This window comes from Pelobates fuscus, chromosome 5, assembly GCF_036172605.1.
Source record: "Pelobates fuscus isolate aPelFus1 chromosome 5, aPelFus1.pri, whole genome shotgun sequence".
NCBI lineage: Eukaryota > Metazoa > Chordata > Amphibia > Anura > Pelobatidae > Pelobates > Pelobates fuscus.
In genome coordinates this window covers 14338667-14366594 of record NC_086321.1, presented here as the reverse complement: position 1 = coordinate 14366594, position 27928 = coordinate 14338667, and the positions used below count along the sequence as shown (strand labels likewise).

General features: G+C 39.4%; 1 protein-coding gene across 3 annotated transcripts in view; it reads right to left on the bottom strand.

The window, feature by feature from the left end:
• The window catches only part of AP3B1 (adaptor related protein complex 3 subunit beta 1), a 206838-nt gene that overhangs the window by 82974 nt on the left and 95936 nt on the right, over positions 1-27928 (bottom strand). For all 3 annotated transcript variants that reach the window (XM_063453597.1, XM_063453598.1, XM_063453596.1), the window contains exons 15-20: positions 22917-23093; positions 19152-19338; positions 16745-16875; positions 14283-14406; positions 6804-6948; positions 2954-3101 (exon numbers count right to left, since the gene is read on the bottom strand). In XM_063453597.1, the coding sequence (XP_063309667.1) occupies positions 2954-3101; positions 6804-6948; positions 14283-14406; positions 16745-16875; positions 19152-19338; positions 22917-23093 (912 nt within the window). The remainder of the gene's footprint in view (positions 1-2953; positions 3102-6803; positions 6949-14282; positions 14407-16744; positions 16876-19151; positions 19339-22916; positions 23094-27928) is intronic.

Below are 27928 nucleotides of genomic sequence, written 5' to 3'. Positions count from 1 at the left end.
AATCTCATCTTGCGTGTTCACGAACATATCTGTTACAGGATTACACTGGGAATCTCTGTAGCTCTCTGGGACCGATCGTTTATTTTATCGTTCTAATAAACAGCAAGGTAGAGATTCACTTGGAGCAGAAGATTTATTAAATAATTTGTATTTAAAGGGAAACTCCAGTGCCGTTTTCCTGGCACTGCAGATCCCCTCTCCATCCCACCACCCAATTCCCGGTTGCTGAAGGGGTGAAAACCCCTTCAGTGACTTACCAGAGGCAGCGACATGTCCCACGTCGCTGCCTCTCCCTCCACCGCCGCTCCTCCTCTGCATTAAGTCAGCCGGTGGGCGAGACTGATCCTGGCCACGGAGACTGTAACGGAACCGCTGACACCCCGACCGGGTACCCTCCGCTGACGGATGCTCCTAGTGCTTTCCGAGGTCTCCAAGCACTCTGCCTGACACCATACCCACTGCAGACCCCACGAAGCGCCGCAGCTTGGTTGGGGTCTCGCCGACTCCACCCACTCTGGACCCAAGACCAGGGTCCAGCTTCCAGTAGGTGGACCTCTCCGAATTCCAGAGAGCAGGAACAGGAACAAGCTCTTAGCAGAGCTCAGCGATTATACCCTGGGGAGTATAGTGATTATAGCAATCCCCAGAGTGTAGTTCTCCAATCCCCCAAACATGAGCCGAAAATTCATGAAGGTACAAGATGATCTGAGGTGCTGGCACACCCAGTCTGGTTTTTATTACAATCTTTGCCAATACAGGACCGCCCACAGGGAGGTTTAAAACAACCAATAACATCTCAGTTACAACCCACAGATTCCCTCCCCTTATCCTGGGAGGTAACCCAATTACACATACAGTTAAAGCATACTTTTTACCCCACTTTCATAACTCTAAAATCATACATCCAATCTCCATAAAAATTACATATTCACAATCAATCCATTCAGGGGAACAACATATTAAAAAATGGCACGAATCAGACCAGTGGTTCAAAAGTTAAGGGAAAGTCCTTTGTGACCAAATGAAGCATGGCTTTTCTGGCCAAAACAAGTTCCACAGAGTCTCTATCCTGGAGATAATTGGGAAGTAATCCAATTATCTCCAAGGACAGAGGCAAAACTCCATTAGCCACATGGCAGACAAAGGACAATAAAAGACATAAAAATACATACTGTTACATTTATCACATAGAACCTACACATTTACAATTTACCGAACACATAATAGCATACATAATATTGAAGACAACCTGAATGCAATCTGCTACACAGTCTTAAAGGGACATTGTTCCTAAAAGTCATAACATGTCCACAAATGGTTTTTAAAGGGCCAGCAGCAGCACCATACAAATCCAATATGCCCAAATGTTGCACCTGAAGGGCCAAATCTCCCAGGGACCATAGTCAACATGTAAGAGGCTGGCAATCAGGCTCCTCCAACAGCCAGGGGTAAAGGGCAGCTTGTCGCCAATAAACCCAGTGACAAAAGGCATTTCGTCACAGAGACCTAATGCGCATTAGAGCTCCCCATAGGAAAGCATTGAAAATTATTTTCAATGCTTTCTTATGGGGAATTGAGCAACGCTGGAGGTCCTCACACAGCGTGAGGACGTCCAGCGACGCTCTAGCACAGGTTTTGTGTGCTATGAAGGAGGAAGTGCCCTCTAGTGGCTGTCTGGTAGACAGCCACTAGAGGTGGAGTTAACCATGCAAGGTAATTATTGCAGTTTATAAAAAACTGCAATAATTACACGTGCAGGGTTAAGAGTAGTGGGAGTTGGCACCCAGACCACTCCAATGGGCAGAAGTGGTCTGGGTGCCTGGAGTGTACAAACAAATAAAAAGAGCACAGGATCAGGAGCCAGTGATCTTTGGCTTTGGGTGGGGGGTTGTTACTTTAAGGTTTTGCTTTTTGGATGAGAGGGGGACGACGACAATCTCTAAATAATGGTCCGTTCTACAAATGTAAAATGAACTTTAGCCACTTTAAACAAGTAATATGCTCTTCACCCAGTGATTATCAGAGGGAATCTCAGTGGATCATTTGTAATGTAAGAATTAAATATCATTTATGGGCACTGCATATTCATGTTATCGTGCCGATTACTGCAGGGGTCACTGGGAGGTAATGCTGTCTGGAGGCACACGGCAGAATTACACGCATTCTCTTTTTTCCAGTCAGCATCGGTATTTAGAGTTTATTACTGGTAATCTTACTCATTTACACTGCCAACTAAAGAGAACACTTGTTTTATATTTTCTAATAATGTATTCACTTTTGGAGGGTCGACATGACATCAGCTGTTACACACGTATGATGTTTGTAAGAGAAACAGAAATATTCTGGATGTGCCGGTTTTCTGATACGTAAGTAGATATTATGTTATCACACAGGCTCCTATCTTTAAAGGGACACTCCAGGCACCCAGACCACTTCTGCCCATTGGAGTGGTCTGGGTGCCAACTCCCACTACTCCTAACCCTGCAACTGTAATTATTGCAGTTTTCTATAAACTGCAATAATTACCTTGCAGGGTTAACTCCACCTCTAGTGGCTGTCTACTAGACAGCCACTAGAGGTCACTTCCTCCTTCATAGCACAGGAAACCTGTGCTAGAGCGTCACTGGACGTCCTCACGCTGTGTGAGGACCTCCAGCGTCGCTCATTTCCCCATAGGAAAGCATTGAAATTATTCTCCTCGGCCGGTCTCCTCGGCCGGTGGGCGAGATCAGTCTCGCCCACCGGCCGACGCAATACAGAGGAGGAGCGGCGCGGAGGAGGAGACAGCGGCGAGGGACATCGCCGCTGCCTCAGGTAAGTTTTCACCCCTTCAGTAACTGGGGATTGGGAGGGAGAGGGACCCTCCAGTGCCAGCCTGGAGTTTCCCTTTAACATGGCGGCTACTCCCAACGGGTAACACAGTTCAACATGTTTTATAAATAAAGTGACTTACCTTGTTGCTGACAATTTTTTTGGGATCTTTGCTTTCTGTAGGACTTTCTTCTTCAGATTGGGAAGAATCACTCAGTGAGTTATTAGCGGATGAGGATGACGAACTGGAATCGTCACTTCCTGAAGCACTGTCCTCCTCTTCAGATTGACTTTAAAGAAAATAAGAACAAGAGTCTGTGTCTGTACGAAATGCAAGCACAAGGTATCATTTGAAGACAGCATCACCTTATCAGTGGCACCAACCACGTGTTAATAGTCATTTAGAATCATAACGTTCTGCCAGAATTGTACATTATTTATAAGACACAATTAAAAATGTAAAAAGTTGGCGATTCTTTTAATGCTACACACAGATTAGATGGGCAGCAATTGACAGACATATCTCTTGTTAGTTCTACAGCAAAAGACTTGATTTCAAACATTATCTATGGCATGGAAACTCCTCTATGCTTCAGATTAAGTATTCACATTATGCGAAGAGGAAGTATCGTCTTCTAAAAAGTGCAATCTGAGTTGGTGTTTCATCCCCCTTCCTCCTCTGTAAATGTTGCCCATTCTAACAGATCTCCTACACTTAATTTTGTCGCACTTGGATGTCCACAATTTGCTGCAAATCACATGGTTCTGCAACATCTGCAGTAAGATTTTCATACACAAGAAATTGGCTGAAGCATCTCAGCCAATCCTGATTCTCCCAGAGCGTCAATTGTGAGTGCAACATATACATATTGGTATTTTTTAACTTATTATTTTTAAATGGTATTTTTAGTTTGTTTTTTTACACTTTTATACCCAGATAGCTTATTTTATTCAAGTCACCTGAAGTAGAACTCTCCTGTATATAATTCACTACACACGGACAATGGCGTAGCATAATTTAATCAGAAGTCATAGAGCAAGAGAGGATTTAAAACCTTGCAGAGTTCTAAAATCTTCCCTCCAACTGTTATATTAACCAAAGTTTAGCAATTAAACAAAATTCTCTAGTTTAGTGTATGAACCCCTTACAATTCTTAAAACTGAAACAGCTGTGCATGGTAACAGTGCTCTAAAGGGGCACGCTAGCATATGGGGAGAATTGGTCAGTGACAAAGACAAGGAGTATTCAATAAAGTGTGAATTATATGAAGCTGAAAGGATTTAAAATGTTACATCAAAAGATGCAAATGGGAAAAATCACCAAACTCCGATACATTTTCCAATTGGCTATTCTGAAATTCACTTTGAATTCTCCACAATTCCCACTTTAGAGAATAGAATGGAGATGGTTTTGCGGTGCATGTGTTCCACAGTCAGACATGTTACATTGAGATCGTTAAAATGTTTTAATTTAAAGGGAAAAACAAAACAGAACACGTTAACTGGCGACCAGTGTTTACCCTAGCAATTCTGGCTTTAGATGTTAATCTAATGAAACAAATTTACTGGTAAGTAGCTTTTTTCACGTTGCAATGATGAAAAGCCTGTATTAATTTAACCTACAGATTTCATTTGTTCTGAGCAGGAGAAACAATATAAATCACTTTTAAAATCATTAAATCCTGACTTAAATTAATAAAGTCATAATTAGGGCATTATGCTGTGTTTGTTATGGAAGTGGCAGGGCGAGCTGCTTTAATTACTGTCTGTAATAAAAGGAGCAGAGTGCGTACTATGCCCCAATCAGGGCTGTCAGCCACGACTGAGCGAAACTGCAAACTCATCAGGAGAGCTGGCAGTCGGTTACGGAGCAAAGGGTGATCGCCTGTGCAGGGCCAGCTCACTGACAGCGGCGAAACGAGCTGAAAGAATGAGACCCAATAACCAAGCCACACAATGGGAATACCTGAGCTGTTAATTGCTAAAACAAGGACTCTTTAAAATATTAGTCTTCCCTTCAGAGGTTTTGCTTCAAGAACTAGGGTCGTAATTATTTTAATCGACCATTATTGAGAAAAATCGCTTGCCCAAGGTATGAGTAAGTGCTTAATTTTAGATCTCAGCAAATTTGCTGAAATGGGCGATTAGGCACTTCCCTCTTGTATAATGTTGGTTTGCTCATCTCCCAAGGTTATAGTGAGCTTAGGAACACAGCTAACAGAATATGTAGTTGGATTGCTATTTTTATTTAAGGATCAGTAATAGAATAAAAAACAATATACACAAAACATACAGAAGCGTGCACATGCAAAAATACGCACAGCATCAAGACAAATCACAAATTGCTTCACTGTCCAGAGAACAAAATTGGGAACTGCTAACAACTAATGAGGGACGGTGTTCTACAAGTTTTTACTCATGCAAGATCAACCCATTAACATTTTGACTCTTAAAACGTTATCTCTTACCTCTTTAATAGCAGAATTACAGTATTTGTAAGTTAACCTAACCTCCTCCCATACTTTGTTCTTTGACGATAAGGCTATTTTATGCTTACTACCTACCTTTCTCAAAGACAAACACAAATTGTTATATATATATAAAAATATGTAACAAGTGACCGGAGTCGGGGTGAATATAGTTTAGTATAGGTGAAAATTATGAAATTTTACTTAGCCAAACTGATGGCTGTGGGGGCACACTTTGCTCTTCGTATTGGTTCCGACAGTATTTCAGACAGGAAGGGTCTTTAACTAGTCGTTAAGGTGCCAAAACAAAAAGTTCTATCGTTACACCTCCTGTGCAGCATTATTACGATCAAATTAGAACACAAAGCCAAAATTAAAATCACCAAATTGTCTTCGTTAGATCTCATTTTGTGAACATGCTTTTCCAAAACTGGTACCATGAGTTGAAAGCATAGAATGGTCTAAAATGTCTTTGTATCCTGTAGTATTAAGAAAGTCCCTCACGGGAGCACAAAAAGCATAGGCCAAACCCTGAAAAACATCCCCAAACATCATCCCTCTTCCACCACCAAAATTTACAGTAGGCACTAGGCATTGCAGTGGGTAATGTTCTTCTGGCATCCACCACAACCAGACTGCCAAACAGTGAAATGTGATTCATCACTCCAGATACAATATTTTCAAAGATCCAGTGGCGGTGTGCTTTACACCACTCCCAGATAGTGCTTGCTGACATTCTGCATGCTGACGTGAGACTTGTGCCACGCTTGGTCGTGGAAACCCATTTCAGGAAGCCACGGATGCACAGTTCTTCCAGAGACAGTTTGGAACTCTATAGTAAGTGATATCACATATTGTAGGTGACTTTTACAAGCTATGCATTTCAGCACTTGACATCCCTACCTAATAAGCATGCATGGTCTACAAAAGTTCATGGATGGGTTGTTATTGCTCCTAGATGCTTCCACTCCACAATATTATGGGGCAGATCGAGTAGTGCAGATATTTCAAGAACTTGTGGCAGAGGTGACATCTTATGACAGTGCCACATTTAAAGCCACTGAGCTCTTTAAAATGACCCATTGTACCTCTAATAACTATATGCTGGACTGTATGCACCTGTTAACAATGTGTGAGGCTCAAACACCTGAAAATCATCATAGAATCAAGTTCCAGTGAATTTTACCGAATGATAGGCCAAGGACATACTGAACCGACTACCACAAACCAATAGTGCTGCCTTGCTTCCCACCCTCAAAAAGACCCAACATTACCCAAACTGAGCTGGTAATTAAAATGTGGGATACATGCAAGTCGACATTGTGCTCGTGAACAATATATAAAAAATTTAAAAAAAAATGGACGACTCAAAACTTCTGTTTCCATACAGGTAACAAGGCAGAGTGGAAATGAGGTGTGCAATCCAACACCTGGCACAGGTTGTGCTTTAAAGGTACTTAGTCATAGTCAATGTTAAATAAGTAGACACATCAAGACGTGGTATATGGCATCCGTACAACTTACCTGCCGCTGTTAGTCTTCTTTTTTTTGGTTATTTTTTTATTTTCAATAGAGTCCTTTTCGTCTTCGCTAGAAGAGCTGGCATTGCTCTCCTCACTGCTGCTTTCCTCCTCATCATTGCTGTCTTCTTCACTATCAGATTCATTTTCTGGCACATAAAACATTAAACGGTGGGATGTTAGCTGCATTGATAACAAATAAATCATTTAACAATCACATCAAACTGTTACTGTAGCCAACAAGGAGTCCAAACGCTAAGGTGAAGAACTCAACAAACAATAATAGACATATATCTCCAAAGCCACCATCATTTCACTATAAAAGCATACTGTTTAATCATAGAACACAATCAATACAAACTACAAATGCAGGACAATGACTGATCGCAATACGCCATTTGCTCGGAATTAAAAATGGTTTTCACAAAAGTGATCAATACACATAAAACTGCAATGGATCTGGCTTCCCATTCTATCTGGGTGACGAGGTGCACTGAAAGTGCGCTGTAATGCTACAACGACATGGGTGCACTTTAAACAAGCAGACACACAGTAGAGTTTATTTACCAAACAGCAAATTGCAGGGGGTTGAAAACCATTTGCAACATTTAGGTTAAAATAGCCAAACTATAAATAGAACTTGGTATTACAAAATCTTTCCAAACCATCCATTTTAATCAATTTAGTTTTCAAATCGCTACAATGCACTGTTTACTGAAAACCCCCATTATATACACCCTGTTCCAAATTATTATGCAAATGATATATTTCTCATTTACCTAAATAATTGATGTAAATAACAGTCGGCATAATTCTCATGTTATCAACTATTAAGAGTACAATTCAAATTTTATTGAACAAACCTCCTAATGATAACAGTATTTTTTTTAAACATAAAAAACTTACAATACACTGTTCCAAATTATTACGCACAGTAAGTTTCAAAACACTTTATAGATTGTAAAGAACTGAAAATTGGCATTTGTTGTGTTTGCAGCATTTTTACTGAAATCAAAAGCTATTTCAATCAAACTTATAACAACATTTTAACTTTTTAAACATTTTAACAGGTCACGTTACATTTTAACATAGGACCCCACAAGTCTTGCATCCATTGAACTTGTGAGTTTTTGGACAGTTTCTGCTTGAATTTGTTTGCAATAGCCTCCCAGAGCTGCTGTTTGGATGTAAACTGCCTCCCACCCTCATAGATCTTTTGCTTGAGGATGCTCCAAAGGTTCTCAATAGGATTGAGGTCAGGGAAGGATGGAGACCACACCATGACTCTCATTTTGTCCCCATAGCAGCCATTGATGCAGAGGTATTCTTTTCAGCATGAGATGGTGCATTGTCATGCATGAAGATGATTTTATTACGGAAAGTTCCTTCTGTACCTGGGAAGAAAGTGGTCAGTCAGAAACTCCACATACTTTGCAGAGGTCATCTTTACATCTTCGGGGACCCTAAAGGGGCCGACCAGCTCTCTTCCCATGATTCCGGCCCAAAACATGACTCCACCACCGCCTTACTGACGTTGCAGCCTTGTTGGAACAGGGTGGCCGTCCACCAACCAACCACTACTCCATCCATCTGGACCATCCAGGGTTGCACGGCACTCATCATGTATTTTTCTGCCCAATGCAGCCGTTTCTGCTTGTGAGCATTGGTTAGTGGTGGCCGAATAGAAGGTTTATGCACAGTTGCAAGACTCTGGAGGACTCTACACCTTGATGTCCGTGGGACTCCAGAGGCACTAGCAGCTTCAAATATCTGTTTGCTGCTATGTAATGGTATTTTAGCAGCTGCTCTCTTGATCCGATGCATGGATCTGGCAGAAATCTTCCTCAATGTGCCTTAATCTGCAAACCCGTCTGTGCTCTGAATCAGCCACAAATCTCTTAATAGTGCGATGATCACGCTTAAGTTTTCGTGAAATATCTAATGTTTTCATACCTCGTCCAAGGCATTGAACTATTTCACTCTTTTCGGCAGCAGAGAGATCCTTTTTCTTCCCCATATTGCATGAAAAGGGTGCTCTGCTTAATAATGTCGAACACCCTCCTTTAGTAGTTTTTTCTTAAATTGGGCTCACCTGGCAATCTAATTATCACAGGTGTCCGAGATTGTTTTCAGTGATCAAAAGAGCCCTGAGACACAATGCCATCCATGAGTTAAACTGGAAAACTAAATATTTAATCTTTGTGACACTTAACAAGAATTTGCATAATCATTTGGAACAGAGTGTATGTATATGTATGTGTGTGTATATATATATATATATATATATATATATTTTGGATGCTAGTGCCAGTACATAAGCATTGACAATGTTGGACGTGCAAGTCCCCAAATCTGATGGGTGACATTGTTTTTCCTCTAAACATGGGAACATAAATATGTATAACATTTATTAGCAACAACAAAGATAATTAACAATAACCATCGGTCCAAGGTTACGGTCCCTTGCAGTGCGTCAGGTTATTTATGCTCCCCTTTACATCGGGGTTGGTCCTTCAGAGTAGGACTGAGAGCTCGTTTTCAATAAAGAATGATGTGAAAGAAAAAGATAGAAAAAAGTTAGAGAAAAAAAAACAGGATCAGTAGAAAAGAAAGAGAAGAATGAAAGAAAATGAAGAAAAGAAAAAAAAAAGAAGAGAAGTAGAACTGAGCTACCCCTCCACCCACCACACTGGCGGTGGGCTAGTAGAAGCATTAAACCGGGTTGTATGTCAAGAGGCAATAATAGGGATGGGAACTATGAATGGCCCAATCTTGCGGCCTGTGAATTCCATATTGACATGGTAGCGGAGATGAAAGGGTGTTGTGTGTACAGTGGTCTGCTTATGTGGGGTTTCAGTCATAGGAGAGCAAGCATTAGGCAAGCATTAGGTAGTTTAGTTAAGTTTCTATGGCTTTCCAGGGTTTATGGACCCTTTCTTTGGTCTACTCTAGAAGCTGACTCACTTGATAATATAGTTTCAGATTGGGAAACGCCAGTCCCACCCTGGTTTTGAGACATGTCATCTGTGCGAATTTCTGTCTGGGTCTGGTGCGTAGGGAAGTAAAGAATGCCATCAGTTTGGTAATTGGCAGTGTTTAAAATAGATATACTCAGGTCAGTATATTCATTTTGGTAATAACTACCCATACCAACCATGACAAAGGTGGCACCACCCAATCCGCAAGATTCTTTTGAATAGTCCCCAAAAGGGACCTGAAGTTAGTTTGGTACAGTTTCTGTAGACGTTTAGTGAGCAAGATTCCCAAATATTGAATCAAAGAGTCGCTCCACTGAAAAGGAAAGCTGACAGATCGGGCCAGCACGCCATTAAGGGATGTCCACGTTTATTATGGTAGCTTAGTGTATTTGATGTTGAGGTTTGATATGTCGTCATATGTCTTAAATTCAGACATTATGTTCGTACGGACGATGTGATACAAAAAAAAGAGCATATTGTCGGCATACTCCACCAATTTATGGTAGTGCTGGAGTGCTATCTTGTACTTTTGGCTGTATCTGTTTGCTGATGAGCACCGGGCAAGTACATCAAGGAAGGTGGAGTGCATTACTATTTTTGTTTTGTATGTATGTATGTATGTATGTATGTATGTATGTCCTAGGGACAAGTGGAAATATTGAACCTTGTGTATGTGTTTTTATTTATAGACACACACAAAAATAGTGCTCAGAATCCCTGCACTCAGGCTATAAAATTATCTATAGACGGGTGCAAAAAGCCAGGGTTCACAGTTATCCAATAGTGAAGAAAAGTGGCTGCACTCTCGGTCTTCGATTTAAAGTTTTTAAGTCTTTCTTGAAGATTAATTTAAAAGATCAACATTTCAGTCAACTTGAGGACTTTCAGCAGGATCTGTTTTGGATACCTGCCAACATTTCACATGGACAAAGAGGGCACATTAATTTTAGGGCTCTTACTGGGGGTGTGGCCAGTGGTGGGGCTATTCAGAGAAATTCTAGGTGACTTACTAATAACAATTTATTCTAACTAAAAAGTCATTTAGAAGAAGAACAATGTATCTTCTTTACACAGACTGATTGATAAACACATAACAGGGAGTATTACTGCTATTATACCCTTTTATATGCTCCTAGATAAGAGAAAATGTAGGATAGAAAAAAAGGGGTATGCATTTGGCACTGCAAGGAGAGATGCATCATGGTTACCTAAAATGCTCATTAAGGACCGGACTGTTTTTGCGATGTTGTACATTTGCGACCAGGCATCTTTTAACACTTTTGTGGTGTTTGTGTTTAGCTGTAATTTTCCGCTCTCTCATTTACTGTTCCCATACAAATTATATATTGTTTTTTTCAGGACAAAAGGGGCTTTCTTTACATACCATTATTTATATCATCTCATGTAATTTAATTTTTAAAAAAATGAAAAAATATGATGAAAAATTTAAAAAAATACATTTTTTTTTACTTTTATGTGAAAAATATTTTACTCATCTACAAAAGCGAATGAAAAAAAATGCTAAATAGATTCAAAATTTTGTCCTGAGTTTAAAAATACCCAGTGTTTACATGCTTTTTGCTTTTTTTTGCATGTTATAGGGCTATAAGTACAAGTAGGATATTGTGGTTTCAAAACATACATTTTAAAATGTATCAATAGTGACATTGTAACACTATTATCGGTCATAAATCTCTGAATAACACCCCACATGTACATATTTTTTTTTAAAGTAGACAACCTAGGGTATTCAATATGTGGTATGTCCAGACTTTTTTAGTAGCCACTTAGTCGCAAACACTGGCCAAAGTTAGCGTTCATATTTGTTTGTGTGGGAAAAAAGTAAAAAACTAAATTGAACGCTAATTTTGGCCAGTGTTTGTGACTACGTGGTTACTAAATACACCATACGCTCTCAAAGGCAACGTAACCAACCTGGCCATTTTCAATGTAAAAATATTTGACCCATATATTTGACCCTGTAACTTTCAAAAACGCTATAAAACCTGTATATGGGGGGTACTGTTATACTCAGGAGACTTTGCTGAACACAAATATTAGTGTTTCAAAACTGGAAAATGTATCACAACAATTATATCATCAGTAAAAGTGCTGTTTGTTTGTGAAAAATGCAAAAAAGAGTCACTTTCACTGACAATATCATCGCTGTGATATGTTTTACTGTTTTGAATCACTAATATTTGTGTTCAGCGAAGTCTCCCAAATAAAACAGTACCCCCCATGTACAGGTTTTAGGGTGTCGTAGAACGTTACAGGATAAAATACAGTGCTAGCAAATTAAATTCTCTGGAATTTCGGCCTGGGTTGGCAGGCAGGTCTCTCAAATTGCAATCAATAAAATTGCTTAATTATGTAAAAATATTACATAAATACGCACGTAGAATTTAAATATATATTTGAAGTCTACGTGTATATTTATATAATTATTTATGTCATTTTGTATATGGACATATGTATAGTTCGTATTCTTTTTATTTATTTATATATACATAGATATATATATACAATTTCATTCTAAGTGCATTTTGATATAAATATATATATATATATTAATATCAAAATACAGTTAGAATAAAATTTCATATAGATTAATATTTTTTTTTAATTTTTATTATTTTTACATTTTTTAATTTAAATTACTTATTATTTGTATTATATATATTATATATATACACATGTGTGTAATTTAATTATAAGTGTATTTTTATATTAATATATGTACATATTAATATAAAAATACACTTAGTATGACATTATATATATATGATATATAGACATACATAAAAAAAAAAAATAATTATATAACATTAACAATTTTTTTTTAATGATTTTACACTAGCAGGGAGACAGCCTGTCAGCATAGGCAGTCTCCCTGCAGGCAGACACATGGACACTATTGTGACCATGTGATCGCTCTGTTGAGCAATTACATGGCCCCAGGGGTCCTATTCTGCTTTGGGGAGACTGTCTGGGCTGCAGACAGTCTCCCCACACCGGGAGCACCGCCGATCGCCGCCGGGGGAACGACAGCGATCGGGTAAGTAACTAAGACCGTTAGGACGGTTCAAGACCGTCATCGGTCGGCAATGCCGATGACGGTCCTGAACCGTCCTCGGTCCTTAAGGGCTTAATTCTATGTAAATAAACATCGGAAAAGAAGGTCCTGAACAATGTGACTGGGATTTCAGTGCACCATAAAGCATGGCATGCTGCACACAACTGAGGCAGATACGGACAGTTTACATCAGATGATGTGTATGTGCTACCAGAATCAGTGGTGTATTTAGGATTTGGCTGCCCTATGCAGGACGGTTCTCCACCCCTTCCTGTCAAGGCCGCACTGTGACTGACAGACGCTCACTCACTGATACATGCATACACTCATTGACAGACACACACTCTCATATACACTGACAAACAATGACATACACACACACACTTACCTGGACACAGACTCACTGACAGACACACACTCACATCCACTGACACACACTCACATTTCCCCCACTCACAATTATTATTATTATTATTTATTTTTTCTATTGAAATCCACCCAGCCTCCCTACGTTTGGGATGGCTGGGTGGATTTTTCACCTGGGGTCCAGTGGGGCTGCTGGGCAGGGAGGCGGCTGGACGTGCGGGTGGGTGGGCGGGCGGCGAGGGAGCACTTTCCCCTGAGCTCTCTCTGATCAGCTCCCTCGAGCGCCGCAGAGTGATGCCGGGAGCCGGAATATGACGTCATATTCCGGCTCCTGGCATTACTGCAGGTCGCGCAAGCAGAGAGCTCAGGGGAAAGTGCTCCCTCGCCGCCCGCCCGGTGAGCCCAAAGGTGACCATAAAATGAGGCAAACAAGGTATTGTTCTCAGTATTCTCTTGTGCCCTGTTTTTTTGCTCTCCACAAGTTTAAAGGGTAATCCAGACGTGGACCCCTTGCTCACGGTGCCTAGAGAGATATCAGCTATGCCTCACTGATGATGCCTAACAAAGCTGAAACGATCGCCTGGGGTTGCTGTGTCTCTCATGCACAGGTACCTTGCTGGCATTTTGGATCTGGACTGCCCGTATGGGTGGGACCAGAGTGATATGTTTCAGAGATGTTCCCTCTGTAATGGCACAAGATGAGCTAAAACCAGCTTGAGAACTGAGCGGGGACCCACCGAAGGGCAGGCTATTTCAGCTCCTGCCCATTCTCAGTATTCTCTTGCGCCCGGTTTTTTGCTCTAAACAAGGTATTTGCCTGGGCATTTGGGGGTGGCGTTTTTTGACGCCCCCTGGAAATTGCCGCCCAAGGCAAATGCCTTGTTTGCCTCGCGGTAGAAACATCCCTGACCAGAATGTAATCTGGTTTACATGAATTGTTGGTAATCATCAGGCTCTCTGTCCTGTGTCATGCCACAGGTGAGGATCGTTCAATAGAGAACATGCCATCAGTTTCAATTCTGTGTTACAAATCTGAAATTTTCAAAAAAATGTGCATATTTACCACTGGAGGCTTCAGATCCGGCCTCCTCTTTCTCCTCCTCTTCCTCCTCCTCCTCATCGGAGAAAAATTTGTCACTAGTTTTTTCTTTCTTTTGCTTTCCAAGTGACGTGTCCCATCCTTTAATCTGTAACGAAGAGAAAATATTTCTTCATTAGTGTATTAAGGGAATACATGTTCCATCTGCAGAATATATCCTACAAATTCCTGCCACTTAGTGGCTTATGGGATGCATACAGATCTCTTACTGCAGCGGATGGGAAAGCCAACATTGGCCAAGATAACTCACTCATTATCTGGTCTATTTAACCCCTTAAGGACACATGACATGTATGTAAGGGCAAAATAAATTTATAACCCCACATCCAAAACTAAGCCATTGCTTGCATGTATCAGCGAATTTGGCATTTCAATTTCTATTTAAATATATAAAGTAATGTCTTCCAAAAGAAAGTGGCAGAGGCAACCATTATACACAGAAAGCATTTACTAATCAAGATAGCGCTTTCAGCCACAAGAGATATGTGGTCAGCATCCACCCCAATACTGCAGGAAAAAAAATAAAAAAACGGACACAGAATATTAATCTAAGAAAGTTTCATGTCAAGGTGAAAAATTCTAATTAACGTTGCACAGCAGTGGATGGATATTAGAAAGAGACAAAGGTGAGAAGGAGATCTGGAGAAAAAATTTCTATTTTTACAATTGTAGAAAGGGATAATCATTTAGTCTGACAGTGAATCGAGCACAAATGAGAAATTAGCTGGATCTCTAACTCACTGTATTAGGTATCATGAATGAAGTCTGCCAAAGCTCTCTTTACTAGTTACAGGGGGCAAAATGATGGTAGGTGAAAGCTTTATTATAGCTAGTGTGCGATAGTCACACTAAACTAAAATGGTTTCATATGTAATTAAATTTAATAAACTCAGTAAAAATATGTTGTTTTACAATTTAATTAGAAGAGTAAAAGCTCAAAGTGTTTAATGTTCTTGATATCATACTGTCAAAGAACTCGGACCTACAAATAGCCAGATTATTACCTTATTCTTTCAGCTGGTTATGGATTCTTTAATGTAATGAGGAAACTCAAAAACTGCCAATAAGCTCACCCTAAAATCACTGGAATTCCAAACCACACAGAGCATTTACCCAGCGGGATTCATCGTCAATTATAGTAAAACAGAACTTTAGTAGAAAAAAGGAATCTGACGTATAGAAGATTCTTCGTGCAAGGTCAGATTAATTAATAGACTGAGAAATCAATTGCTGTTTGCTTCCATTTAATAATAATAAATATTATTTATAACATATATATATATATATATATATAAAAAAAAAAATCTCATAGAATACATAAATATAATAGAAACATAGAATGTGACGGCAGATAAGAACCATTCGGCCCATCTAGTCTGCCCAGTTTTCTAAATACTTTCATTAGTCCCTGGCCTTATCTTATAGTTAGGATAGCCTTATGCCTATCCCACGCATGCTTAAACTCCTTTACTGTGTTAACCTCTACCACTTCAGCTGTGTTAACCTCTACCACTTCAAACCCATGTTGTCTCTGATCTTGAAATCCATGTGTTTTTAGATGTTCAACAATCCTATCCTTTAACATGGTTTCCATCACTTTCCCCACTACTGAAGTAAAGCTTACTGGTCAATAGTTGCCCGACTCCTCCCTACTACCTTTCTTGTGAATGGGCACAACATTTGCTAACTTCCAATTTTTTGGGACTCACACAATGCAACACTTTCCCTGCTACACCCACAGTGACAAGGTACCATTTCTGTGTTTGGCACTGGATTTTCTGACTTGGATTACCCACTCCCAGCATGTGTTTTGGAGTTCCTATGCCACTGGACAGACACACAAAAAAAAAAAAAAAAAAAAAAAAAAGGCTTTAAAACGAAAACAAAAATAGTGCAACTTCGACTTTTTGGATATTTGGATATACCTGATTGAAAACCTGCATGTATTAATTTATGCATTTTTCCATTGGGGGTATCTAGTCTGCAGCCCTCGCAAGCCCTTCCCTTTTCCACTAAAACAGACTTTCACTCAGTGCCGGGGAAAAGATCAATCAGAGGCTTCTCAGTGAAGCCTCTGATTTTGAGCCGCAAGCTTGAGAGCGCGGCTTCCCAATTTAGAGACCAGCCAGGGAGTCTGCAGAAGGAAGGATGTAAGGCTAAAATGAACCCTGTTGATGCACACGTGCTCTGTGGAGTATATGGAAATGGAAGAGAACCTCCCTGGCTTTCTGACAGCTATGGAGGCGTTTCTGCAGTGATTTATAAAAGTGCTGATTTCAAACAGAAATAATCAGTTTTATAAACTACAATTACAATGAGAAACTCATGACACATAAAGCACTTCAACAAGCTTTCATTTCAATAGTACATGAATGAAACAGAAATAATACACTGAGAAGGAACGGTGATTGGAAAGACATACGTACCGATTCAATAATTTCCACGTTACGGACAGTGGGATCAGGGACTTCTTCTGGCCAATCCGATAATTCTAGGTAGCCGGTGGCCTGGCTGTTCAGAGTATGTGAGAGGGTTCCAAGTTGAAAATGATCTCTGCCTGTTGAAAGAAAAATACTGAAATTTCAACTGAATAAAAACAGTCAAAATCAAGACAAGATAATTGCGGTCACATTAGTTAATAACCTAGAGACAAACTTTATAAACAAGAAGGCTTAGAACAGGTCAAGGAGATTATTACAAACCATATATTACAATAATCTCTTCCATAATGGTCAATAAAAACACAGCTCATCAGCCTGTGTGTTTAGAGGTGTTGCGCTGAATTGCAGCTTCTCTAAAAATGACTTTACTTTGAAAATTAAGAATGACAGAGCAGTTCAACTATCCATATGCATGTCTTGGGCACAAACCCATTCAGAATGTTAATCGTTCTTCTTCTGCAAAACGAACCTCTATTATGATCACCACTAATATTGGCTAAGCCTGTGTCTCTTCCCATGGAAGGGTGCATTTAATTGGTTGTTCTAGGCTGAAAGAGGCACAAGGTAGTCAATAATAACATTCACATAACAAAGCAATAATTCGATGTAAACCAGATCTATAGTAGGCTGCAAATATCAAACTTCCAATAAGCATAGCACAAGAAATATAAAAAGAGTGTGTTAGAAAACATTAACAAACACTTGTTCAAATAAAAAAAGGATTTGTGCTAGTTCATAATAAGTGGTCAGTGGCTCGTTGATTAATGTACCATTACTAGTATATGTAAAAAGCTCTAGATAAGGGCATGAAAGAATGATTAAATACATACTTAAAACACATCTATTAAGAGGTAAAAGGCAGCTAAAACACGTTATGGAACGGAGGCCAGAGCTGTCAAGGAAAGTATTTTAGCAGGAGCCTCACTTTCCAATCATGTGATATGTAAGTGGTAAAGTGGACCCAAAAGTCTGACCAACTAATTCTCAAATCATTGGAAAGATTTTATGTTGACACTAAAAAAACTAAAAAGACATTTTTCATCTATTTATCAATTTAGACAATATGTTTTGCACAAAGTATTTCAGGCAAACCTGGACAGGGTTAGTCCTGTAATATGTAATATACACATATACTGATCAGCTGCTACAACATTAAAACCACCTGCCTAATTTGATGTAGGTCCCCCATGTGCTGCCAAAACAGCTCTAATGCATTGAGGCCTGGACTCTACAAGACCTCTGAACGTGGCCTGTGGTATTTGGCGCCTAGGCAGCAGATCCTTAAAGTCCTGCCAAATTGTGAGGAGGGACATCCATGGATCAGATTTGTAGTTTCAGCACATCCCACAAATGCTTAATCAGAATGATATCTGGCAAATTTGGAGACCAAGGAAACACCTTGAACTCTTTGTAATGCTCGTCAAACCATTCCTGAACACTTTTTGCAGTGTGGGAGGGTGCATCATCCTGCTGAAAGAGGCCACTGTCAATAGGGAACACCATTGCCATGAAGGGGTGTGTGTAGTCTGCAATCCAGTTCTAACACTCACGTCCCCAAAGAAGGCACTTTTGGCGGTGCATAGGGGTCATCATTGGCCCATACACAGCAAACGGTGTTGCACTGTGTGTTGACACCTTTCAATCATGGCCAGCATTATGTTTTTCAGCAATCTGAGCTACAGTAGCTCTTCTGTGTGATAGGATCAGATGGGTTAGCCTTCTCTCCCAACGTGCATCAATGACCCTAGGCGCCCATGACCCCGACAACGGTTCACTGTTTGTCCTTCCTTGCACCACGTTTTGTAGGCATTAACAACTGCATACTGGGAACACCCCACAAGACTTGCCATTTTGGAGATGCTCTGAACCAGTCGTCCAGCCATCACTGTTTGACCCTTGTGATAGGCACTCAGATCTTCTCACTAGTCCATGTTTCCTGCTTCCAACACATGAAATTTAGGAACTGACTGATCACTTGCTGCATAATATATCCCACCCCTTGACAGCTGCCATTGTAATATTATAATCATATTGTTCACTTCACCTGTCAGTGGTTTTAATGTTGTGATTGATCAGTGTGTGGGGTATATATATGTATATGTGTGTGTGTGTGTACATAGATATACATATACACGCACACACAAATAAAAGAAAAAAATCAACCAGTTTGTCCAACTCATATTCCTTTTTATCCACACCTGAACAAATCAATCCGTTCGAGTTTTACCTGTGGAGTTTTATTTATTGAATCCTGACAGATCAATTTGTTTTGCTGTGGATTAAAAGGAATTTGATTTAGATTAAACTGTCAGAACAAATTTTTGCACAAGTCCAATATACTTACAAACACAAACATTCATAGACACAAAGTGTAGCGTAGGCTCAGCCGTACCTTTAAATGGCGATTCGAGCAGAGGAGCGGGTTTTTGAGCCAAAAATATTCTTCTTGCATATTTACTTAAAGCTCCACTTTTCTCATTGGGAACAATAAGCTGTCTTACAAATCTCGTTCTGTCTCTAATGTCATAATTTAAATCATATTTTCCAAGATTTAAGATGTACTGAGTAAGCAATTTTGTCTGTGAAGAGAAGAAAAAAACAAGAAAACAAAACTAAAATTAGATGATTACACCATAAGCTAGTTATTCATAATTATTGATAATCCTCAGTAAACATATTTAGTGGGGTAATAAAAATGAGCCATTAACACAAACAAATGCACCTCTGTTGGGAATAGGCGTTTGTGGAACTGCAAATGGAATTTTGAAGCGTAGCACATGTCCTCTTGTGCGCTGGGAGGTGAATGCTAACTAGTATAAAACAGCCATGTGCTCGATTATTAAATTGCTGAAGTGGAAAGAAAGGCATCATTAAAAAATAATCATAAATGGCAAACCCTCTGATGGGCCTACGTGAGGATAATGAATGTGGAAATACAACTAAAAACATAGCACTCAAAACTTAATCGGGAAAATATGCCGGATATCAAAACATCAGAGGGTGTTAGCGGGACTGGCAACGTGTTTCTGCTGAGGGGTGTTTTCTGCAGAGAGACTTGCCCGGGCATCAGCAGTGTCCGCGTTCTGGCTGCACTCTCTTACTTTGCTCTGAATTATGACCCATTAAAGGAGACACATGAATCACTGCAAACTATTTGCAGTGCATTTAGCGGTTGTTTTCATAAAAGCAAGTTGCTGATGCCCTCTAAAACCCAAGATAAAAGACTGCGTGTGGCTTCCAGTAATTTTGTATATTTGTTTATAGCTGCAGGGTAACAGCTTGCTTATAGTAAATTTGCAATCATCCCCTTAATCTGAAGATGGAAGACGCAGCAATAAAACAGAGTTTTTCTTTCTTTCTTCTTTTGTTTTTTTTCTTTGTAATCGCATCCAAACTCAATCAGAGCTGTTCTAATGCCAACAATTAGAAGCATCTGAAAGGCATACATTTTGGTTAAGCGTAGTTTTAACGCATTCAGCAGATAATTATGTGCATGAGGCGCAAATACTTGGATAACAAGCGGAGAGTGTGAAATGTGATTATTTAAACTAATGAAGTAAATTCATACACTTGGAATACTGGACTGAATAAGAAGAATATATTGAGCTATGTGAAGAATTAGTTATAATGAAGGCGGCCAGTATATCTCTATCGCTGCTGTAATCATTTCCAATATTAATGTCATCCATGTCCACAGTGAACTTTAACCTCACAGGATCGCTTTCAAGTCTTAACTACGCTGCATGGGTGTAACTAGCAGTGCCATAATCTAACCGTTTAAAACGATTTCACTTTTAATTTAATTTACTCCCATTGTGTTTTAGAAGAGGGGAATAAAGTGTACGTTGTAGGTGTCTAAGAAATCAAACACGTGCTACTCAAGACCACAGCTAATAATACCAAAAGGTAACAGGGCTGAAATATGGGCTTAACGTCGACAGATAAACCGCACGCTTGAAGCCAGGCCCACACATTTAACACATATTGTGGGCCATGATTAGGACTCTGGCATGTGATTTTCGATACAGTCTTATTATGGAACACAGTACAACAATCTTTAATTTACACATAAGCATTATTACACTACATTAAAAAGTCTGTAACGTCAAGTTACTTGAATTACACCGAATCTCTTATTTTTTTAAATAAGACACAATATTGGTACCCATGGCATTGACACAGTAATATAAATTAGCTTTTTATGTACAAGTACCTAGGTGTGCATACGTCTGACGCTGGTGCCCAACTTGCCACGCACACAACACTCCCAATTATTTCAACAGCATACCCCTAATACTACTCACTAACCCCACTAAATTCCACGCATACATACCTACACGCGTGTACACTCACAAGTACTCAAAATGTACACACCCATGCATACATCTGAATTCATACCAGTTTAAGCACACACGTACTCTTCTATTAAAGCACATAATTTACCCACATATACACTTCAATGTAAACACACACACAGTCCCACACCAAATTACACAAACACACCAGCAGGGTATGAGTTCACATATTCACATCATCCGCCTGAAACTTATAACGGTACATACTCCAGCTCTGGGGCAACCTTACACTAACCCCACACACAGAGCAACTGCAAATGGGGGCTGGGCAGTATACATTAACTGCTGGCTACCACACACAAACAGAGGGTAGAGGAGGTCGAGGGAGCCTGGCAGGGGTTATTCCAAGTTAAGAGGGCAGCGCAGGTGCCGCTTCTTTGGTGTTCATGGTTGACATGCCACTGTAGCTCACTGCACCCACTGTACAGCGCTGTGGAGTTTCCTGTGCGTCCAACTTGTCTGGTTACAATTACATGTCTGTTAGTGCACCCACTGTACAGCGCTGTGGAGTTTATTGGTGCTATATAAATAATAGGCCGCCCAGAATAAGAATAGTAGTAAATGGTGACATACCACCCTTCATCTTCCTGTCCTGGGCAAAAATACATCCTGGGTCTCACAGATTTTGTCTATTTTTTTTAGATCCACTGTCCATGCATGGTAACTAAATAAAGTGTTTAACACAAGTAGTATATGTGTGGTTCTCTGCATCACTGCTTGTGAAAACGTGTTACTTGGGACTGGTTGTGCAAGGTCTTTTCCTGGGAATGAATTGTATCATCTCTTCAAAAGGTAACCCTGGATTAATTAGTTGGTATCACATTAAGAAAGCAGCATATGTATTTTAATGTCTTTAATCAGGGAGTCCAACTATGAATTCCGATACTCCATTCTCTGGCTGAGATAGAAGGGAATGCCAAAAGTAGAATGACATATTTTCTATGCATGCCGTGAATCGTGCCACGGGTTCAGTAATTAAAGGAACACTATAGCGTTAGAATACAGATATGTATTCCTAACACTATAGAGCCCTAGTCACCCTTCCGCAGAAAATAAACGGTTAATTAACCATTTATTTGCTTACCTGAATCCAGCACCGGGCTCCCTCGGCACTGGTGACCTCTCCTGCTCCATTGACGTCAGCTCCCGAGTGGAGCCGAATGCGCATTCAAACCCGCTCATAGGAAAGTATTACTCAATGCTTTCCTATGGGGATCTGTTTTGACGCTGGAGGTCCGTACGGACGTCCAGCGTCAAATAAGTGCGATTTACTAGGTGTAAATCGAGGAAGCGCCTCTAGTGGCTGTCAGGGAGACAGCCACTAGAGGCTGGATTAACCCTGCAGTGTAAACATAGAAGTTTCTCTGAAACATGTTTTCAGCTGCAGGGTTAAAACTAGGGGAACCTGGCACCCAGACCACTTCATTGAGCTGAGGTGGTCTGGGTGCTATAGTGGTCCTTTAAGCAGGTTCAGCCAACCGACAGGTCCTTTAGTTAAGATACATTTAGGATTCTGTATAAAATACATTTCTGGTACAAATCTGTAACAGTGGAACAATCACCAATGAAACAGCCTGCACCACTTTTAGAAATGTTCTGTATACAGAACCCACACCACATCTGAAGATTACGGAACGTTTACTTAGATTTACTATATAAGGTGTCAGCAGGTTCCGCGGCACTGTGAAATGGAACAGAGTTACAGACAAGGACAAACATGGTGAAAATATTAGAAACTAGATTAGCATAGCAACAAATAATAGATCATGGAGAAAGAAGGGTAATATGTCAGATTGTGTTACCTGCTTGGAGTTTGTCAAGTAGAGTTTGGCAGCAAGGTTTAAAATTTGCAGTTTTACGATATCATCCTCATTGATAAACGTTTTGGCCGTCTTCCTCAGCACATCGGGTGCGATCTTCGGGACACGTTCACAATACTCTCCAATGAGCCACAGAATGCTGGCCCTTGCCATTGGGACCTAGAAAAAAAATATATATATTCAGATGCATCCAGAATCCGGCAAAATCTGTTAACTGTAATGAATAGAATATATTAGAAAAAATAGAAAGGCATTTTTAGTAGGTAATTCAATCACAAAAAGGAGGAAAACACAGCAAAGAGCTAGCTATTTGTTTAAAAACGTAAACATGTTACAATCATTTTATAATCAATAAATTTAGCTTATGTATAAAATATAAGCTCACAAGGCAATAATGTGTCACATCCTACAGCAGACGTTACGTCAGCTGCATTTATACACACACTTATATAAATCACAATGTTTGTTTGCAATATATTTACATACATAGATACATGTACACGGCTCACAATTTGTAGTTCTGTACTTCTATAGACTATAACTTATCGCCATTGTAACATTCTACATGCCAGGGCTGAAGTTTCACTTGGAGGTTTGTTATCTGCTAGAAGTCAAGTAATTAAAACTACAATACTGGACCAAAAAAAAAAAACATGAATGGTTCCTGCAAAGACATTCAATAAAAGCCAAAAGAGAGATTTTCCAACTCGAAACAGATTTTAAAAATCTGTAAATAGTTATTATTTCTTGGTGGGACACAGCAGGAGAAGCAGCACTCTCACTGCACCTAGTGCATTATTTTATTTTCTGGTTATTTTTTGTTCACATCTATCATAAGATAGATTCTACAACCTCACATGTCACTGTGACGTTGTGGCTCTACCTTGTATCTCTTTCTAATTTTTTTATTTTTTGTTCACACATTTGTCAGTTCCAATGTATTTAATAATGTATATGATATATAAAAAATCCATCCATCAGATTGTTTTGACATGGAAGTAATAAGCAGCTGCAATTTTATTATTTTTGGTTAATGTGTTAAAAAAAAAAATCCTTTAAACGGTGAAAGTGTCTTTTTACTCAATTCTCTGGTTTTGCAAATGGTAATCAATGGTAAAATAATGAGGAAATAAAAAGTGCCAGAAAGAGTTCTTATTTGGGCGCACAATATAAAAAGTGGAAAAAGGGCACCAAAATATAAAGAGTGGGCTAATGGCAGAAAGGGCAGAGCAATGGTTTTAAGAAAATGGAACATGCGCACAAAACCGCGCAAGCATTTAAGAGAATGGCACACGGTTTATAAATAACGTTCTATGTTTGCTCCTCAGTAGATAGAAGAGGAGATTATGCTTGATGTAATACACTTTTGTTGTGCAGTTATAAATGACTTTATTCAGTAGCACAGGTCCCTCCGCAGCATAAACCCACTTGCTTTTGTCAAGGTCTACACTGTGAGAATAATGCAGTACGGTAATGGATAGATCTTGTGCTAGGTATTTTTACTCTGATGCCTCTGGAAAAGGCTCAGGCTTTACTGTACATTTAACAAGCCATTAAGTGCACTTTCTTAACTCTTCTCCATCAATAGTGTTGCTTTTTTTTTTATCCTATTACTGTGTCGCTATTACAAAAAGACAAGCAGCTCGACAAGTGGTCGCACAAAGTGAATATAAAAATAAAATGGTAGAAATAACGCACAATAAAGAGACCCACTTAAAGGACAAGAAAGGCGGTCACTAAAAGCATAAGACGTCCATCTAGAAGTAGAAATGAGCATTTCAAACCAAACCTAATGCTCTAATACACGCTAAACACCAAAACAGACATACAGAAACTGCTGGCTTAATCAGAACCACACAAAAAGGTAAAACAATACACCATCTACCATTACTCAGAAGCAAATCCATGCCTTGCATTTTACAATTAGGATCTCGGATTTAGAAAAATAAAAGTAATGTTAAAAAAGTTTGTGAGTTTGTAAATATCACAAACAAAACCTAAAGCAATCTAATATTGACATAGAAATTGCATAAAAACAGACCGGTCACTGTCACATATAAACAAACCATTCGATAGCCGTAGAAAAATGGAAACAGGACGTAAATGAACCAAATGTCAGATAATATTCAAATGTGACCGTGTAGTAAGAAGACTCTCCCAAAAAATGTTTGTTTACATAAAGCATTATGTTCGCTAAAAGGTTTATAGACTCTGAAACGTTACACGCCACGAGCCCGGAAGCTACAATCTCCACCAGTTCATTTCTATGCACCATGGCTACATTTTTAATTGCCAATGGCTAGCGGGCAAGTTGAAATTTTGAGCCTTATTTGTTCCTCTCCTTTTAAAAGCAAAGATCAATGCGTAAACGTACATATTCCTTTCTCTGATGTGTCGGCCTGGCTGTTCTATTACTGCAATGTTTTTTTTTCTTTTAAACACGTTTTATGAGAGCACACCGGCAAACGTAAACCGAAGCCGAGGCAGGAAATAAATAAATAAAACAGAAATGTATTACAAAAGTGGAGACCATCAGGCTCTCAAACACATTACTCATGTTGGATTAGTTATTAAGATGAAGTCTAAATTGTAATTTCCCAAATATTGCCACAGTAGCAAATGGCTCATTAAATGCAGACTTTGTGATAAATAGCTTTTCTATTAAAAAAAAAAAAAAAATAGCCACGGTAATTAGGAAAGGCTGCACTGCATATTTTACTGGTTAGTATAATATATGATAAGGGGATTTGCAGCTGGAATACCTGGGTTTTTTGTGTCGCACATTATAGAAAAACATCTTACTACATTTTAAAATTGTTAAACATGTTAAAGACTGTCACCCGGGTCTAATGAGTCTCTCTGAATAAAAATATTTTGCTCACACACTAATTACAGCTAAAATACAATTTTATTCTGTAACATAAATGCAGATTTTGAAACATCCATAAATAAGGGGAGACATTCGGCTGTTCCATTTATTGGCAGAACTTTAAATCTGCATTTTTGTTCTAAATGTCACATGAAGAGAATTTCCTTGTACTCATCACTTCTCCCTCGATAAAGGCTCTGAAGCAATATCAAGCTGATCGTGTTACGAAGGATGTTTGCGAACTATTGATCCTCATTAACCTGGGACACAAAGCCTTATGGCTGGCTGAGGATCATGAGAAACTAAGAACACAAGAATCTGCAGTGACATGGTGAAAATCTGTTCCATTCATTAGGAAATATAAACGGAAAAAGTAATTCGCTTACTGTGAGCTTTATTCATAGATCTATAACAGAGCCATAGATGAATACCTCCCAACATGGACAAAGTGGGAAACGCTCATTTTAGGTGAGTGGCTAGGCACAGTTCTGAGAAATTCTAGGTGACTTAAAAACAATTTATACAACTAAAATGTAATTTAGAAGAACAATGTATCTTATTTACACAGACTGATTTCTTAACACATTTATTGTAATTTAAAGACACATTACTGGGAGTAGTATTGCTGTGGAGCTCTGTTATACACACAGACACATTACTGGGAGTATTATTGCTGTGGAGCTCCGTTATACACACCAACAATATGAAGCTCCTAAAACTGAGGGTATGTAGAGGTGACCATGCAGAAATCGGCTTGGCTTGTTAGGGACAACAATCCTTATGGAGACTTGCAAACATACAGCATCAAAGTACGCTGTGATTGAGAGTGTAGTCAAGGCTCTGGAGATATTTTCATATTGCCATGTGACATATAACCTACAGTGCAATGAGAATCCCAGTAAAGAGGATAGCCGGTCACTAAACGCAACACCAAATGCATTTCAAAATAAAATAAATAATGGGGGGGGGGTTGTTTTTAGATTTTTACTAAGATTATATAAGTTTGGTATATTTCTTTAAAGCATTGAGTCACAGTTCTTACTGAGGAATTTCTTAATGTGTTTAAAGTAAGGCTAAATGCTGCCACACACTTGCTGAATCACTGCTGCTTTAAGTTATATAAAAAGCCATGGTGACTAAGAACAAAGTCCGTATTAAAGGGACACTCCACACCACTCGAGCACTCAAGCCAGCACTCTAGCCAGCTGCAGTGGGTTGTGTGTAGAGTGGCCATATTCACCATGTTTTCTGGGACACACATAATGTCATCATAAAAATACTGCCCTGTATTACTGATAATGTATATAGCCTGATTGCGTTATCACCTAATTTACTACCTGAAGCATTTCATTTCTACATACTGCAGGGCAGCACTGTCTGTATGTTGACCATCGATCTGTAAATATTGTGTGTCCTGGAAAACATGGTGAGTATGGTCAGTCTGTGATTGGACAGCCACAGAAAGTCAGGGCGGGGTTAGAAGGGGAGGGCTTGCAAAGTCTGCAGACAAGAGCAAGGCAGCTTTTGCAAACTGTTTTTACATATATCCCTATGAAATGCATAATTAAAGGCATGCATATTTTCATTTGGGGTATATATACCAAACAGTGATTTGATTTTTATTTTTTATTTGGGCCGTGCAGTGTCCCTTTCAAGGGCAGTCTAAGCACCATAACAATTACAGCTCGGTGCATTATTGCTGCTGAGTGTAATGGTTATGGTACAAACAGCCTGGGGCTCTCCACAGCACCCAAAGCCACATTTCCCATGGTTTTTGTGGCGAAACCAGCTTCGCCACTGTGAACTGGAGAGGCCTGGTTGCTAGCCTCCTGCCCGCTGACTATGGCCCCTGGACATGTTGCACTTTAAAAACTATATTTGGGCATGTAATAATTTATATTGCTGCTACTGGCCCTTTAAAATCAGCGATGGACATTTTGGGACTACTGTCCCTTTAAGACTGTGAAGCATGTTCTATTGTACTGCCTGTATATTGTATATGTATTCATGTGTTAAGTTTAACCTGCAGCATTCACCTGATTGTTCGGTAGAATCACTCCATTCATTATATTGAGTGAAACTACCGAACAACCAGACCACCCAGGAATAAGTGTGCCTCCAATTA